This window comes from Salmo trutta, chromosome 21 (genome assembly GCF_901001165.1).
Source record: "Salmo trutta chromosome 21, fSalTru1.1, whole genome shotgun sequence".
Taxonomy (NCBI): domain Eukaryota; kingdom Metazoa; phylum Chordata; class Actinopteri; order Salmoniformes; family Salmonidae; genus Salmo; species Salmo trutta.
This window is the reverse complement of record NC_042977.1, coordinates 42,357,366-42,372,338: the sequence shown is the minus strand read 5'-3', so window position 1 is coordinate 42,372,338 and position 14,973 is coordinate 42,357,366. Positions and strand designations below refer to the sequence as shown.

General features: G+C 45.1%; 1 protein-coding gene across 1 annotated transcript in view; it reads left to right on the top strand.

Moving 5' to 3' along the window:
- The window catches only part of LOC115156472 (zinc finger E-box-binding homeobox 1), a 100,563-nt gene that overhangs the window by 73,606 nt on the left and 11,984 nt on the right, over positions 1-14,973 (top strand). The window contains exons 3-4 of the mRNA XM_029703892.1: positions 14,298-14,474; positions 14,751-14,962. Of these exons, the coding sequence (XP_029559752.1) occupies positions 14,298-14,474; positions 14,751-14,962 (389 nt within the window). The remainder of the gene's footprint in view (positions 1-14,297; positions 14,475-14,750; positions 14,963-14,973) is intronic.

Genomic DNA, 14,973 nt, shown 5'->3' with positions numbered 1-14,973 from the left:
TCACCAAATACAGAACATCTATATTTACATTTGAGTCATTTTGTAGATGCTCTAATCCAGAGCGATTCAGTGTTTTCAACTAAGTTTAGTAGGGAAAACATCTCAGATATCACAGTCATTGCAAGTAGACCCTTCTTCGAAATAGCTGCTGTCAGCAAAGAAAGGAAAACGTATTGCTGCTGTGAATGCAAGAAACAGAACTTACAACCACAATGCATGTTTGTTAACGTCTTTTCATTGACTGTAGACCAAGTTCAACTGATAATGGAAGTGACACATCATTCAGGAAGTAGGACAACAACATTTACATTCTGTTGCTCCAGAGAGACCTGGTGTTCGGCCATAGCTTTAACTAAGAGTTTCGTTTTTCCCTTAACCCCTGAATAGGGAATTTACTTACATGGTCTCTGTTATTTCACGTGTCTTAAAGCAGTGAATTAGAGTCTTCCCTCCGACTAAGACTGGTATCCTATTCCCTACGTAGGCCCTATGGCCCTGGTAAAATGTAGCGCACTGTAAAGAGAATAGGCGTGGTTAAGATGCCTCTGTAGGTAGGGTCTATTTTTGCAGATGTGCTGTAGTATTGAAGATTGTTTTCTCTCTCTCTCTCTCTCTCTCTCTCTGGGCTTTATTGGCATGGGAAATATACATAAACAAAAGTGAAATAAACAAGAAAAATTAACAGTCAACATTACACTCACAAAAGTTCCAAAGGAATAAAGACATTTCAAATGTCATATTATGTCTATATACAGTGTTGTGATGATGTGCAAATGGTTAAAGTACAAAAGGGAAAATAAATAAGCATAAATATGGGTTGTATTTACAGTGGTGTTTGTTCTTCACTGGTTGACCTTTTCTTGTGGCAACAGGTCACACATCTTGCTGCTGTGATGTCACACTGTGTTATTTCACCCAGTAAATATGGGAGTTTATCAAAATTGGGTTTGTTTTAAAATTCTCTGTGGGTCTGTGTAATCTGAGGGAAATATGTGTCTCTTATATGGTCATACATTTGGCAGGAGGTTAGGAAGTGCAGGTCAGTTTCCACCTCATTTTGTGGGCAGTGTGCACATAGCCTGTCTTCTCTTGAGAGCCAGCTCTGCCTACGGCGGCCTTTCTCAATAGCAAGGCAATGCTCACTGAGTCTGTACATAGTCAAAGCTTTCCTTAAGTTTGGGTCAGTCACAGTGGTCAGGTATTCTGCCACTGTGTACTCTCTGTTTAGGTCCAAATAGCATTCTAGTTTGTTCAGTTTTTTTGTGAATTCTTTCCAATGTGTCAAGTCTTTTTGTTTTCTCATGATTTGGTTGGGTCTAATTGTGTTGCTATTCTGGGGCTTTGTGGGGTCTCTCTCACTCTCTGTCTCTCTCTCTCTAGTTAGACTAGAATATCACAGGACTCTGATAGTAGCTACCCTCCTCTCTCTCTCTTTCTCTCCAGGTAGACTAGATATATCACAGACACACTCATGCTGAGAACAAAATGTTTATTTGTTAGTACTGCTGAAACCAGGCCTGCATGACTCCACTTTCCCTGCTACGGCGAGTCTTTCTCTGCTACGGCAAATCTTTCCCTGCTACGGCAAATCTTTCCCTGCTACGGCAAATCTTTCCTTGCTACGGCAAATCTATGGGCCCTGGTAAAGTGCACTACATTTGACCAGAGCCCTTTGGGGCCGTGGTCAAAAGTAGGGCAGGGCTCTCCAGATCTGTTCTGGAGAGCTACCTTCCTGTAGGTTTTTGTTTCGACCCCAGTTGTAACTAACCTGATTCAGCTTATCAATCAGCTAGTTATTAGATTTAGCTGAGCTAGATTAGGGTTAGAGAGAGAACCTACAGGATGGTAGCTCTCCAGGAACAGGGTTAGAGAGAGAACCTACAGGATGGTAGCTCTCCAGGAACAGGGTTAGAGAGAGAACCTACAGGACGGTAGCTCTCCAGGAACAGGGTTAGAGAGAACCTACAGGATGGTAGCTCTCCAGGAACAGGGTTGGAGAGAGAACCTACAGGATGGTAGCTTTCCAGGAACAGGGTTAGAGAGAGAACCTACAGGATGGTAGCTCTCCAGGAACAGGTTTAGAGAGAGAACCTACAGGATGGTAGCTTTCCAGGAACAGGGTTAGAGAGAGAACCTACAGGATGGTAGCTCTCCAGGAACAGGTTTAGAGAGAGAACCTACAGGACGGTAGCTCTCCAGGAACAGGGTTAGAGAGAGAACCTACAGGACGGTAGCCCTCCACGAACAGGGTTAGAGAGAGAACCTACAGGACGGTAGCTCTCCAGGAACAGGGTTAGAGAGAGAACCTACAGGACGGTAGCTCTCCAGGAACAGGGTTAGAGAGAACCTACAGGAAGGTAGCTCTCCAGGAACACGGTTGGAGAGAGAACCTACAGGACGGTAGCTCTCCAGGAACAGGGTTAGAGAGAGAACCTACAGGACGGTAGCTCTCCAGGAACAGGGTTAGAGAGAGAACCTACAGGACGGTAGCTCTCCAGGAACAGGGTTAGAGAGAGAACCTACAGGACGATAGCTTTCCAGGAACAGGGTTAGAGAGAGAACCTACAGGACGGTAGCTCTCCAGGAACAGGGTTAGAGAGAAAACCTACAGGACGGTAGCTCTCCAGGAACAGGGTTAGAGAGAACCTACAGGATGGTAGCTCTCCAGGAACAGGGTTAGAGAGAACCTACAGGATGGTAGCTCTCCAGGAACAGGGTTAGAGAGAGAACCTACAGGACGGTAGCTCTCCAGGAACAGGGTTGGAGAGAGAACATACAGGAGGGTAGCTCTCCAGGAACAGGGTTAGAGAGAGAACCTACAGGACGGTAGCTCTCCAGGAACAGGGTTGGAGAGAGAACATACAGGAGGGTAGCTCTCCAGGACCAGGGTTAGAGAGAAAACCTACAGGACGGTAGCTCTCCGGGAACAGGGTTAGAGAGAACCTACAGGACGGTAGCTCTCCGGGAACAGGGTTAGAGAGAACCTACAGGACGGTAGCTCTCCAGGAACAGGGTTGGAGAGAGAACATACAGGACGGTAGCTCTCCAGGAAAAGGGTTGGAGAGAGAACATACAGGATGGTAGCTCTCCAGGAACAGGGTTAGAGAGAAAACCTACAGGACGGTAGCTCTCCAGGAACAGGGTTAGAGAGAGAACCTACAGGATGGTAGCTCTCCAGGAACAGGATTAGAGAGAACCTACAGGACGGTAGCTCTGTAGGAACAGGGTTAGAGAGAACCTACAGGACGGTAGCTCTCCAGGAACAGGGTTAGAGAGAACCTACAGGACAGTAGATCTCCAGGAACAGGGTTAGAGAGAGAACCTACAGGACGGTAGCTCTCCAGGAACAGTGTTAGAGAGAACCTACAGGACGGTAGCTCACCAGGAACAGGGTTAGAGAGAGAACCTACAGGATGGTAGCTCTGTAGGAACAGGTTGTTTGATGCCATTCCATTTGCTCTGTTCTGGCCATTATTATGAGCTGTCCTCCCCTCAGCAGCCTCCTGTGTTGTCCAGTAACCCAGTGCCTGTGCCAACACTGTGGACGGGTGTAGGCATGTACTAACTAACTGTCCATTTGGAAACAGTTGTGACTTCTAATCCCTCCACCTGCTCCCATCTGTCTCACATAGTATACTCCCTCTTACACCAGCCAGGGTTCTTCATGGGAAAGAAACACACTATCTCGGTTTAAAAGGGATTCAGTGCCAGAGAACGCAACCAAAGCATTTGAAAAAAATACATTGTTTTCACATCACACTTTGTGAAAATTGTTGAATAAAATATAAATTTTCTCGATCCGCCTTTGTTGGTGTCCTTTCTGAGAGAAGGAGATGGGGTGGTGGTTCTCCATTATTGTCTTGATTTCATTTACCCACTGTTGGCGCCACCCGGCTCCTCTGTGTGGTACTGGGTATTAGTTGTGAGGCTGGGAGCTTTTAAGAACCTGGCTGATTTTCATAAAGCAGAGAGGATGAGGATGAGTGTCACTCCACCTGGTGTTATCAACATGATCAGGCAGACGGACAGACAGACAGCAGCTACGACAACAACAATAATAAATACAAGTAATGCTCTCTCTCTTTCTCTCCGAATAACCCTGGTCTTCAGGTGTTTGGACATTTCTCCCAAGGATGAACCAGACTTGTGGAGGGCTACAATTTCTTTTCTGAGGTCTTGGCTGATTTCTTTTGATTTTCCCATGATGTCAAGCAAAGAGGCACTGAGTTTGAAGGTAGGCCTGAAATACATCCACAGGTACACCTCCAATTGACTCAAATAATGTCAATTAGCCTATCAGAAGCTTCTAAAGCCATGACATCATTTTCTGGAATTTTCAAAACTGTTTAAAGGCACAGTCAACTTAGTGTATGTAAACTTCAGACCCACTGGAATTGTGGTACAGTGAATTATAAGTGAAATAATTTGTCTGTATACAATTGTTGGAAAAATGACTTATGTCATGTACAAAGTAGATGTCCTAACCGACTTGCCAAACTATAGTTTGTTAACAAGACATTTGTGGAGTGGTTGAAAAACGAGTTTTAATGACTCCAACCTAAGTGTATGTAAACTTCCGACTTCAACTGTATATGCCAGTAGAGATATATATGGCTGTAGATATATATGGTTGTAGAGATATATATGGTAGTAGAGATATATATGGTAGTAGAGATATATATGGTAGTAGAGATATACAGTATGTGGCTGTAGAGATATATATGGCTGTAGAGATATATATGGCTGTAGAGATATATATGGCTGTAGATATATATATATGGTAGTAGAGATATATGGTTGTAGAGATATATATGGTAGTAGAGATATATATGGTAGTAGAGATATATATGGCTGTAGAGATATATATGGCTGTAGAGCTATATATGGTAGTAGAGATATATATGGTAGTAGAGATATATATGGTAGTAGAGATATATATGGTAGTAGAGATATATATGGTAGTAGAGATATATATGGTAGTAGAGATATACAGTATGTGGCTGTAGAGATATATATGGCTGTAGAGATATATATGGTAGTAGAGATATATATGGTAGTAGAGATATACAGTATGTGGCTGTAGAGATATATATGGCTGTAGAGATATATATGGTAGTAGAGATATATATGGTAGTAGAGATATATATGGTAGTAGAGATATATATGGCTGTAGAGATATATATGGCTGTAGAGATATATATGGCTGTAGAGATATATATGGTAGTAGAGATATATATGGCTGTAGAGATATATATGGTAGTAGAGATATATATGGCTGTAGATATATATGGTTGTAGAGATATATATGGTAGTAGAGATATATATGGTAGTAGAGATATATATGGTAGTAGAGATATATATGGCTGTAGAGATATATATGGTATTAGAGATATATATGGTAGTAGAGATATATATGGTAGTAGAGATATATATGGCTGTAGAGATATATATGGTAGTAGAGATATATATGGCTGTAGAGATATATATGGTATTAGAGATATATATGGTAGTAGAGATATATATGGTAGTAGAGATATATATGGCTGTAGAGATATATATGGTATTAGAGATATATATGGTAGTAGAGATATACAGTATGTGGCTGTAGAGATATATATGGCTGTAGAGATATATATGGCTGTAGAGATATATATGGCTGTAGAGATACATATGGTAGTAGAGATATATATGGTATTAGAGATATACAGTATGTGGCAGTAGAGATATAAATGGCTGTAGAGCTATATATGGCTGTAGAGATATATATGGCAGTAGAGATATATATGGCTGTAGAGATATATATGGTAGTAGAGATATACAGTATGTGGCTGTAGAGATATATATGGTAGTAGAGATATACATGGTAGTAGAGATATACAGTATGTGGCAGTAGAGATATACAGTGAGCTCCAAAAGTATTTGGACAGTGATTTTTTTTTTTTGTGGTTTTGACTCTGTACACCAGCACTTTGGATTTGAAATGATAAAGTACAGACTGCAGCTTTAATGTGAGGATATTTTCACCCATATCAGGTGAACCATTTAGAAATTACAGCAATTTTTGTACACAATCTCCCATTTTCGGGGACCAAAAGTATTGGGCCAAATTCACTTATGTGTATTAAAGTTGTCAAAAGTTTAGTATTTGGTCCCATATTCATAGCACACACTGATTACATCAAGCCTGGGACTCTACACCTTGGTTGGATGCATTTGCTGTTTGTTTTGGTTGTGTTTCCGATTATTTTGTGCTCAATAGAAATGAATGGTAAATAATGTATTGTGTCATTTAGGAGTCACTTTTATTGTAAATAAGAATAGAATATGTGCTTCTACATTAATGTGGATGCTACCATGATTACGGATAATCCTGAATGAATCGTGAATGAAAGTTACAGACTCACAAATCTCATACCCCCCCAAGACCATTACAATAACAGGAGGTTAGCAGTTTATATCATACCCCCCCCCCAAGACATACTAACCCTCACCATTACAATAACAGGGAGATTAGCAGTTTATATCATACCCCCCCAAGACATACTAACCTCTCACCATTACAATAACAGGGAGGTTAGCAGTTTATATCATACCCCCCCCCAAGACATACTAACCTCTCACCATTACAATAACAGGGAGGTTAGCAGTTTATATCATACCCCCCCCCCCCCCCAAGACATACTAACCTCTCACCATTACAATAACAGGGAGGTTAGCAGTTTATATCATACCTCTCACCATTACAATAACAGGGAGGTTAGCAGTTTATATCATACCCCCCCCCCCCCAAAGACATACTAACCTCTCACCATTACAATAACAGGAAGGTTAGCAGTTTTTGGCGGGGTTTAATATTTGTGCGTCTGTAACTGTTTTTTTGTTGTAGAGAGAGAGAGAGCTCGTAATGGCTGCTGTCACCATAGGTGATTGGCCTGATAATACATTTGACATTACAGTGTTAAAGCAGATGGAGGCTCCACTCGGACCTAGCTGTTCAGTCAGAAGTGCAGAATGAGCACTGAGCATGGAGAGGAGAGGCAGGGAGAATTAATAATGTACTGTATTCTATCCTATTCTACTGTATCTTAGTCTATACTGCTCTGACATTGCTCGTCCAAATATTTATATGTTTCTTAATTCTATTCCTTTACTTAGATTTGTCTGTATTGGCTACATGTTGTGAAATTGTTAGATATTATTGCTCTGTCGGAACTAAAAGCACAAGCATTTCACTACACCTGCAATAACATCTGCTAAACATATGTATGTGACCAATAACATTTGATTTGATTTGATTGTACATTTTATTAGCAGTTCCTCTTTCAGCCAGCCCCACCCTCCTCTCAGCCTCTTTCAGCCAGCCCCACCCTCCTCTCAGCCTCTTTCAGCCAGCCCCACCCTCCTCTCAGCCTCTTTCAGCCAGCCCCACCCTCCTCTCAGCCTCTTTCAGCCGGCCCCACCCTCCTCTCAGCCAGCCCCAGCCTCCTCTCAGCCTCTTTCAGCCAGCCCCACCCTCTCAGCCTCTTTCAGCCAGCCCCACCCTCCTCTCAGCCTCTCTCAGCCAGCCCCACCCTCTCAGCCTCTTTCAGCCAGCCCCACCCTCCTCTCAGCCTCTCTCAGCCAGCCCCACCCTCCTCTCAGCCTCTTTCAGCCAGCCCCACCCTCCTCTCAGCCTCTTTCAGCCAGCCCCACCCTCCTCTCAGCCTCTTTCAGCCGGCCCCACCCTCCTCTCAGCCAGCCCCAGCCTCCTCTCAGCCTCTTTCAGCCAGCCCCACCCTCTCAGCCTCTTTCAGCCAGCCCCACCCTCCTCTCAGTCTCTCTCAGCCAGCCCCACCCTCCTCTCAGCCTCTTTCAGCCAGCCCCACCCTCTCAGCCTCTTTCAGCCAGCCCCACCCTCCTCTCAGACTCTTTCAGCCAGCCCCACCCTCTCAGCCTCTTTCAGCCAGCCCCACCCTCTCAGCCTCTTTCAGCCAGCCCCACCCTCCTCTCAGCCTCTCTCAGCCAGCCCCACCCTCCTCTCAGCCTCTTTCAGCCAGCCCCACCCTCCTCTCAGCTGGTTATGTATTGGTCGCCTCGCCTCCTTTTTGTCTTCATCGTTCTATAGCGGGTTGGCATTTATTGGGATGAGTCATCTACTGGAGGCAGCCACAAAGTCATCAAATCTGATTTTAAACCTTAACCGTAACCCTTAATGCTGCTAACCTTATGCCTAACCCTAACCTTAAATGAAGACCAAAAAAGCTAATGTTAGTTTTCTCTAATTTTTATGATACAGCCAATTTTGAGTTTGAGCTGGCCCATCTAGTGGAAATCGCTCAGCTCTGCCTCCAGGACAAGATTCATCCCAATAAATGTCAACTTGTCACATTCTACACTTATGCTGTTTTTAGGAATTAAACACTTTCCGTGTTTTTTACCGGTTTAAATCAAAACGCCACCATGGATAATAGAACAGTCCGTCGGCGGGTCGAGTTAATGTTTAACTTGGATAATGAACGATCTTGTCAAACAACATAACTTTGTTAAATTAAGTTTGTCAATTGTACAACACAGTACCTTTTGTAGGTAATGTATGTCTGTCACCTGCCTTTTCTCCCAAAGCTCCAGAGATCAACACATTGTCTTTAGTCATGTATAGCTATTCAGACACTAGAGACAAGTGATTGTTACACACTGAAGTTAGCGGCTGTGTTCCAAATAGCACCCTATTCACTAGATAGTGTACTACTCGGGCCTAGTTCTGTGGTCCCTATGGGCCCTGGACAGGAGGCTGCTTGGGGCCTGATGTTAAGAAACAGGAAGTTAAGGTCAAAGGTCAGTGGAGCTGGAGGCAGCTGTTAAATCACTAGCACGCCCAGACGGACGCACGCACACACACAGTCACACTCTCTCTCTCTCTATCGCTCTCTCTCTATCCATCTCTCTCTCTCTATCCATCTCTCTCTCTCTATCCATCTCTCTCTCTCTATCCATCGCTCTCTCTCTATCCATCTCTCTCTCTCTATCCATCTCTCTCTCTCTATCCATCTCTCTCTCTCTATCCATCTCTCTCTCTCTATCCATCTCTCTCTCTCTATCCATCTCTCTCTCTCTATCCATCTCTCTCTCTCTATCCATCTCTCTCTATCCATCTCTCTCTCTCTATCCATCTCTCTCTCTCTATCCATCTCTCTCTCTCTATCCATCTCTCTCTATCCATCTCTCTCTCTCTATCCATCTCTCTCTCTCTCTATCCATCTCTCTCTCTCTCTATCCATCTCTCTCTCTCTCAGTTTCTTTCTCAACCCATTTTTCTCCTGCTGCATACAGCTTGAAATCTTTCAAATACTTTGAGTGTTTGTTCTAGCCTGCCTGGTGTGGCAGATGGGTTGGGTTCTCGCCTTTTCAACTATTCTATTGGTGCCAATAGTATTTGAATCCAAGTCTGATGATTTCCTGTTTTTACTCCTCACTGATATTGAACATCTGCCTGTTCCATTGAGGCTCTGACTGCTTGCCCGTCATATGGGACTTTCAATGGGAATTACTAAAGTCTGATGAATCACAGAGAGATCAAAGCACATCATTAAAACGAAGAGAGGAAGAGAGAGGTAGAGGCAGAGCGAGAGGCAGAGGCAGAGCGAGGGGCAGAGCGAGGGGCAGAGCGAGGGGTAGAGCGAGGGGCAGAGAGAGAGGTAGAGAGAGAGGTAGAGAGAGGCAGAGGGAGAGGCAGGGGGAGAGGCAGAGGGAGAGGCAGGGGGAGAGGTAGAGAGAGAGGTAGAGAGAGAGGTAGAGAGAGGCAGAGGGAGAGGCAGGGGGAGAGGCAGAGGGAGAGGCAGGGGGAGAGGCAAAGAGAGAGGGAGAGGCAGAGGGAGAGGCAGAGGGGAGAGGCAGGGGGAGAGGCAGAGAGAGAGGGAGAAGCAGAGGGAGAGGCAGAGGGAGAGGCAGAGAGAGAGGCAAAGAGAGAGGGAGAGGCAGAGGGAGAGGCAGAGAGAGAGGTAGAGAGAGAGGTAGAGAGAGAGGTAGAGAGAGGTAGAGAGAGAGGTAGAGAGAGAGGCAGAGAGAGAGAGGTAGAAAGAGGCAGAGAGAGAGAGGTAGAAAGAGGCAGAGAGAGAGAGGTAGAGAGAGAGATAGAGAGAGAGGCAGAGAGAGAGGTAGAAAGAGGCAGAGAGAGAGGCAGAGAGAGAGGCAGAGAGAGAGATAGAGAGAGAGGCAGAGAGAGAGATAGAGAGAGAGATAGAGAGAGGAGAGAGAGGGAGAGAGAGAGAGAGAGAGAGGCAGAGAGAGAGAGAGAGAGAGAGGCAGAGCGAGAGGTAGAGAGAGAGGCAGAGAGAGAGATAGAGAGAGAGAGAGAGAGAGAGAGGCAGAGAGAGAGATAGAGAGAGAGGCAGAGAGAGAGATAGAGAGAGAGGCAGAGAGAGAGATAGAGAGAGAGGCAGAGAGAGAGATAGAGAGAGAGGCAGAGAGAGAGGTAGAAAGAGGCAGAGAGAGAGAGGTAGAAAGAGGCAGAGAGAGAGAGGTAGAGAGAGAGGTAGAGAGAGAGATAGAGAGAGAGGCAGAGAGAGAGGCAGAGAGAGAGATAGAGAGAGAGGCAGAGAGAGAGGTAGAAAGAGGCAGAGAGAGAGGCAGAGAGAGAGGTAGAGAGAGAGATAGAGAGAGAGGCAGAGAGAGAGGCAGAGAGAGAGATAGAGAGAGAGGCAGAGAGAGAGATAGAGAGAGGTAGAAAGAGGCAGAGAGAGAGGCAGAGAGAGAGATAGAGAGAGAGGCAGAGAGAGAGATAGAGAGAGGGGCAGAGAGAGAGATAGAGAGAGAGGCAGAGAGAGAGGTAGAAAGAGGCAGAGAGAGAGGCAGAGGGAGAGGTAGAACGAGAGGCAGAGAGAGAGGCAGAGAGAGGTAGAGAGAGAGGCAGGGGGAGAGGCAGAGGGAGAGGCAGGGGGAGAGGCAGAGGGAGAGGCAGGGGGAGAGGTAGAGAGAGAGGCAGAGAGAGAGGTAGAGCGAGAGGTAGGATTGTTTTGGAGTGCTGGTAAAGCATGAGGTCATGGGAAGTGAAATGGTTGAGTTAAACTTGAGGGTTAGCAGGAGTCCTGTAGCTTGGGCTCCTCCCCTCCTGTTATGAGAGGGCCTTCAGCAGCAGAGCCCATAGAAATACAATGAGTAGAACCGGCCCGAACCTCTGACCATGGCAATGGGGGATTCTAATTCTACTCATTCTATTCTAGTCTAATGATATGGTTCTCTCAGTCTGCACCGGTCCCTTTCTGGGCTTCTCTAAACAGGAAGTGGCGGGGTCTGCTGGCACAGGTCCTGGCACCGTTTAAAATACTTAATTCCCTGTGGCAATGCTTTCGCTGTCTGCAGAAGTGTTCAGTCGTCGTAGCGATGGTTTCGTCTCCACTAGCTGGCAGAGGAAACCAATAAGAGCTCTTCTCTTCAGACTGTGTATCTCTAATTGACTGTCAGTCAATTAAGAATCCAGTGACCCTTCCTAACCCATCCATGCCAGTAGGTTGGATTCTATCAGATTTGGGAGCCTATTGAGAAGTATGTGGTGTTAATTAGAGGCAGTGGAGGAGGGGTGGTGACAGGGGAAGAACAAAAATGTGTACCAGACAGTATGTCCTCAGGTCAAACACACAGCACACATCACACACATCACAACACACACACAAATCACACACAGCACACATCACACATACACACAAACACACGCACATCACAACACAGACACGCAAACACGCACACACAGCACACTTCACACATACACACAAACACACATCAGACACGCAAACACGCACACTTCACACATACACACTTCACACACACACACATCACAACACACACACACACATCACACACAGACACACAAACACGCACATCTCATCTCATCACACACACATTTACATTTACATTTAAGTCATTTAGCAGACGCTCTTATCCAGAGCGACTTACACACATCACACACACACACACACACACACACACACACACACACACACGTCTTAATATACTTTTTGGGAACCAACAATTGATTCCCATTTAAAGCCCTAACCTAAACTCCTAACCACTAAACCTAACCTTAATTCTAACCCTAACCCTAATTATAATCCTAACCCTTAAGCTAACCCCTGAAATAGCCTTTTTACAAGTGAGGACTGGCAAAATGTCCTCACTTTTTAGTTGGTTTACTATTCTTGTGAGGACTTCTGGTACTCACAAGTATAGTAAAACGGGTACACACACACACACACACACACACACACACACACACACACACACACACACACACACACACACACACACACACACACACACACACACACACACACACGTATCCTCAGGTCACATCCCTCTCTAGTGTCACCTTTTAATCAATCTTGATGATCTCATTACTGGCTCCAAATCTCATTAAAACTACAGAGAAAATACATGCTTTGCATATGCTCTCTCTCTTGAACTCAAACACATTGTTTTGTCTCTCTGTCTCTGTCTCTCTCAATTAAATTCAAGGGCTTTATTGGCATGGGAAACATATGTTTACATTGCCAAAGCAAGTGAAGTAGATAATAAACAAAAGTGAAATAAACAATAAAATTAACAGTAAACATTACACTCACAGAAGTTTCAAAGGAATAAAGACATTTCAAATGTCATTATGTATAAATACAGTGTTGTAACGATGTGCAAATAGTTATAGTACAAAAGGGAAAATAAATAAACATAAATATAGGTTGTATTTACAATGATGTTTGTTCTTCACTGGTTGACCTTTTCTTGTGGCAACAGGTCACACATCTTGCTGTTGTGATGTCACACTGTGGTATTTCACCCAGTAAATATGGGAGTTTATCAAAATTGGGATTGTTTTAAAATTCTCTGTGGGTTTGTGTAATCTGAGGGAAATATGTGTCTCTTATATGGTCATACATTTGGCAGGAGGTTAGGAAGTGCAGGTCAGTTTCCACCTCATTTTGTGGGCAGTGTGCACATAGCCGGTCTTCTTGTAAGGAACGACGCTGGTAGACGAGGCAGGTACAGGGAGTGAACATTTAATTAGCACCGGACATGGAACAGGACAGGACAGCGTCTGGACATGAACACATAACGACATTAATGCTGACACAGGGAACAGACTGAGGAGCAGACAGAAATAGGGAAGGCAATCAACAAAGTGAAGGAGTCCAGGTGAGTCCAGTGAGAGCTGCTGCGCGTAATGATGGTGACAGGTGTGCGTAATGAAGGGCAGCCTGGCGCCCTCGGGCACCCTTTCAATTGAAGTCAACTATTTCATCCACACCCGTTGCTGACAGGTGTATAAAATCGAGCACACAGCCATGCGATCTCCATAGGAAAACATTGGCAGTAGAATGGCCTTACTGAAGAGCTCAGGGACTTTCAATGTGACACCGAAATAGGATGCCACCTTTCCAACAAGTTAGTTCGTCAAATGTCTACCCTGCTAGAGCTGCCCGTTCATCTGTGAGTGCTGTTATTGTGAAGTGGAAACGTCTAGGAGCAACAACGGCTCAGCCGTGAAGTGGTAGTCCACACAAGCTCACAGAATGGGACCAGCGAGTGCTGAAGCGAGTAAAAATTGTCTGTCCTCATTTGCAACACTCACTACCAAGTTCCAAACTGCCTCTGGAAGCAACGTCAGCACAATAACTGCTCGTCAGTTGCTACATGAAATGGGTTTCCATGGCCGAGCAGCCACACACAAGCCTAAGATCACAATGTACAATGCCAAGCGTCAGCTGGAGTGGTGTAAAGTTTGGTGGAGGAGGAATAATGGTCTGGGGCTGTTTTTTATGGTTCGGGCTAGGCCCCCCTCTTGGAGAGAGAGGGTAAAATAGAGACAGCGAGAGAGACAGAGAGAGAGAGACAGAGAGAGAGAGAGAAAGAAAGAAAGAGAGACAGAGAGATCTTGTCCCAGGGACTTGTACTATAATGTACTGTAGTCTGTACTCATGGCTGTGTGAATGGAAGGCTGGTTATGAAGGCTGGTTGAGGTCATAGGCCCTGTGGCGCCCTCCAGCTGTCTACTGGCACATTGCACACAGAAAGAGGAGAGAGGACTGTCGTTTCAGGGAAGGAATATGTGCACAGGACTACGTACAGTCTACATTCCAGATCAGAAATAATTTTAGAGCCTTAATGGTTTTTAGCTATTGACTGCTGTGACATTTTAGTCCACATACCTGTCAACACATATTGTATGTACATAGAGTTCTTCTACATTCATATTTGAGATTGTAACTCCCCCAAAAAACGTGTTGTTACATGTAATGTAGTTGTAAACCATTTGTGTTCCTGTGTTACAGTGAAGGAGGAGTGTGGCTCAGAAGAGGAGGATGAGGAGGAAGAGGAGGAAGAGGAGGGGGGTAAGGATGCTCTGGTAGAAGAGATGCTCCAGCAGGGAGACACGGCGGTCATCTACCCCAAGGCTCCGGACGGCAAACAGAAAAGTGAGCCTGAGAGAGGGGTCTCAGAGAAGACCGGTAGGCTACATCACTGCACCTTTTACAACTCAACACTTATTGAGACCCTCATACAGTTGCTGTTTTTGTTTGCATCCCAAATGGCACCCTATTCCCTATGTAGTGCATTACTTTGGACCAGGGCGCATAAAAGTAGTGTGCTATTTAGGGAATAGGGTGCCATTTGGGACATATTCTGAGACCCTCATAATCAAGACCCTTATAGAGCTTCTGAGTTTGAGGCACCAATATATCTTCTTTGTTTCATAGTCTATTATTTTCCCCCCTCTGTCCCAGACACGCCAGACACCCTCTCCCAACTCCTGACTTGTCCATACTGCTCACGGGGCTACAAGCGCTGCACGGCCCTCAAGGACCACATCAAGCTACGGCACGAGAAGAGCGAGGACAACTTCAGCTGCTCCCAGTGCAGCTACACCTTCACCTACCGTTCACAACTGGACTGTCATATGACCCAACACAAGAACCAACACAAGGATCCTGTACAGGTAGGCACCTG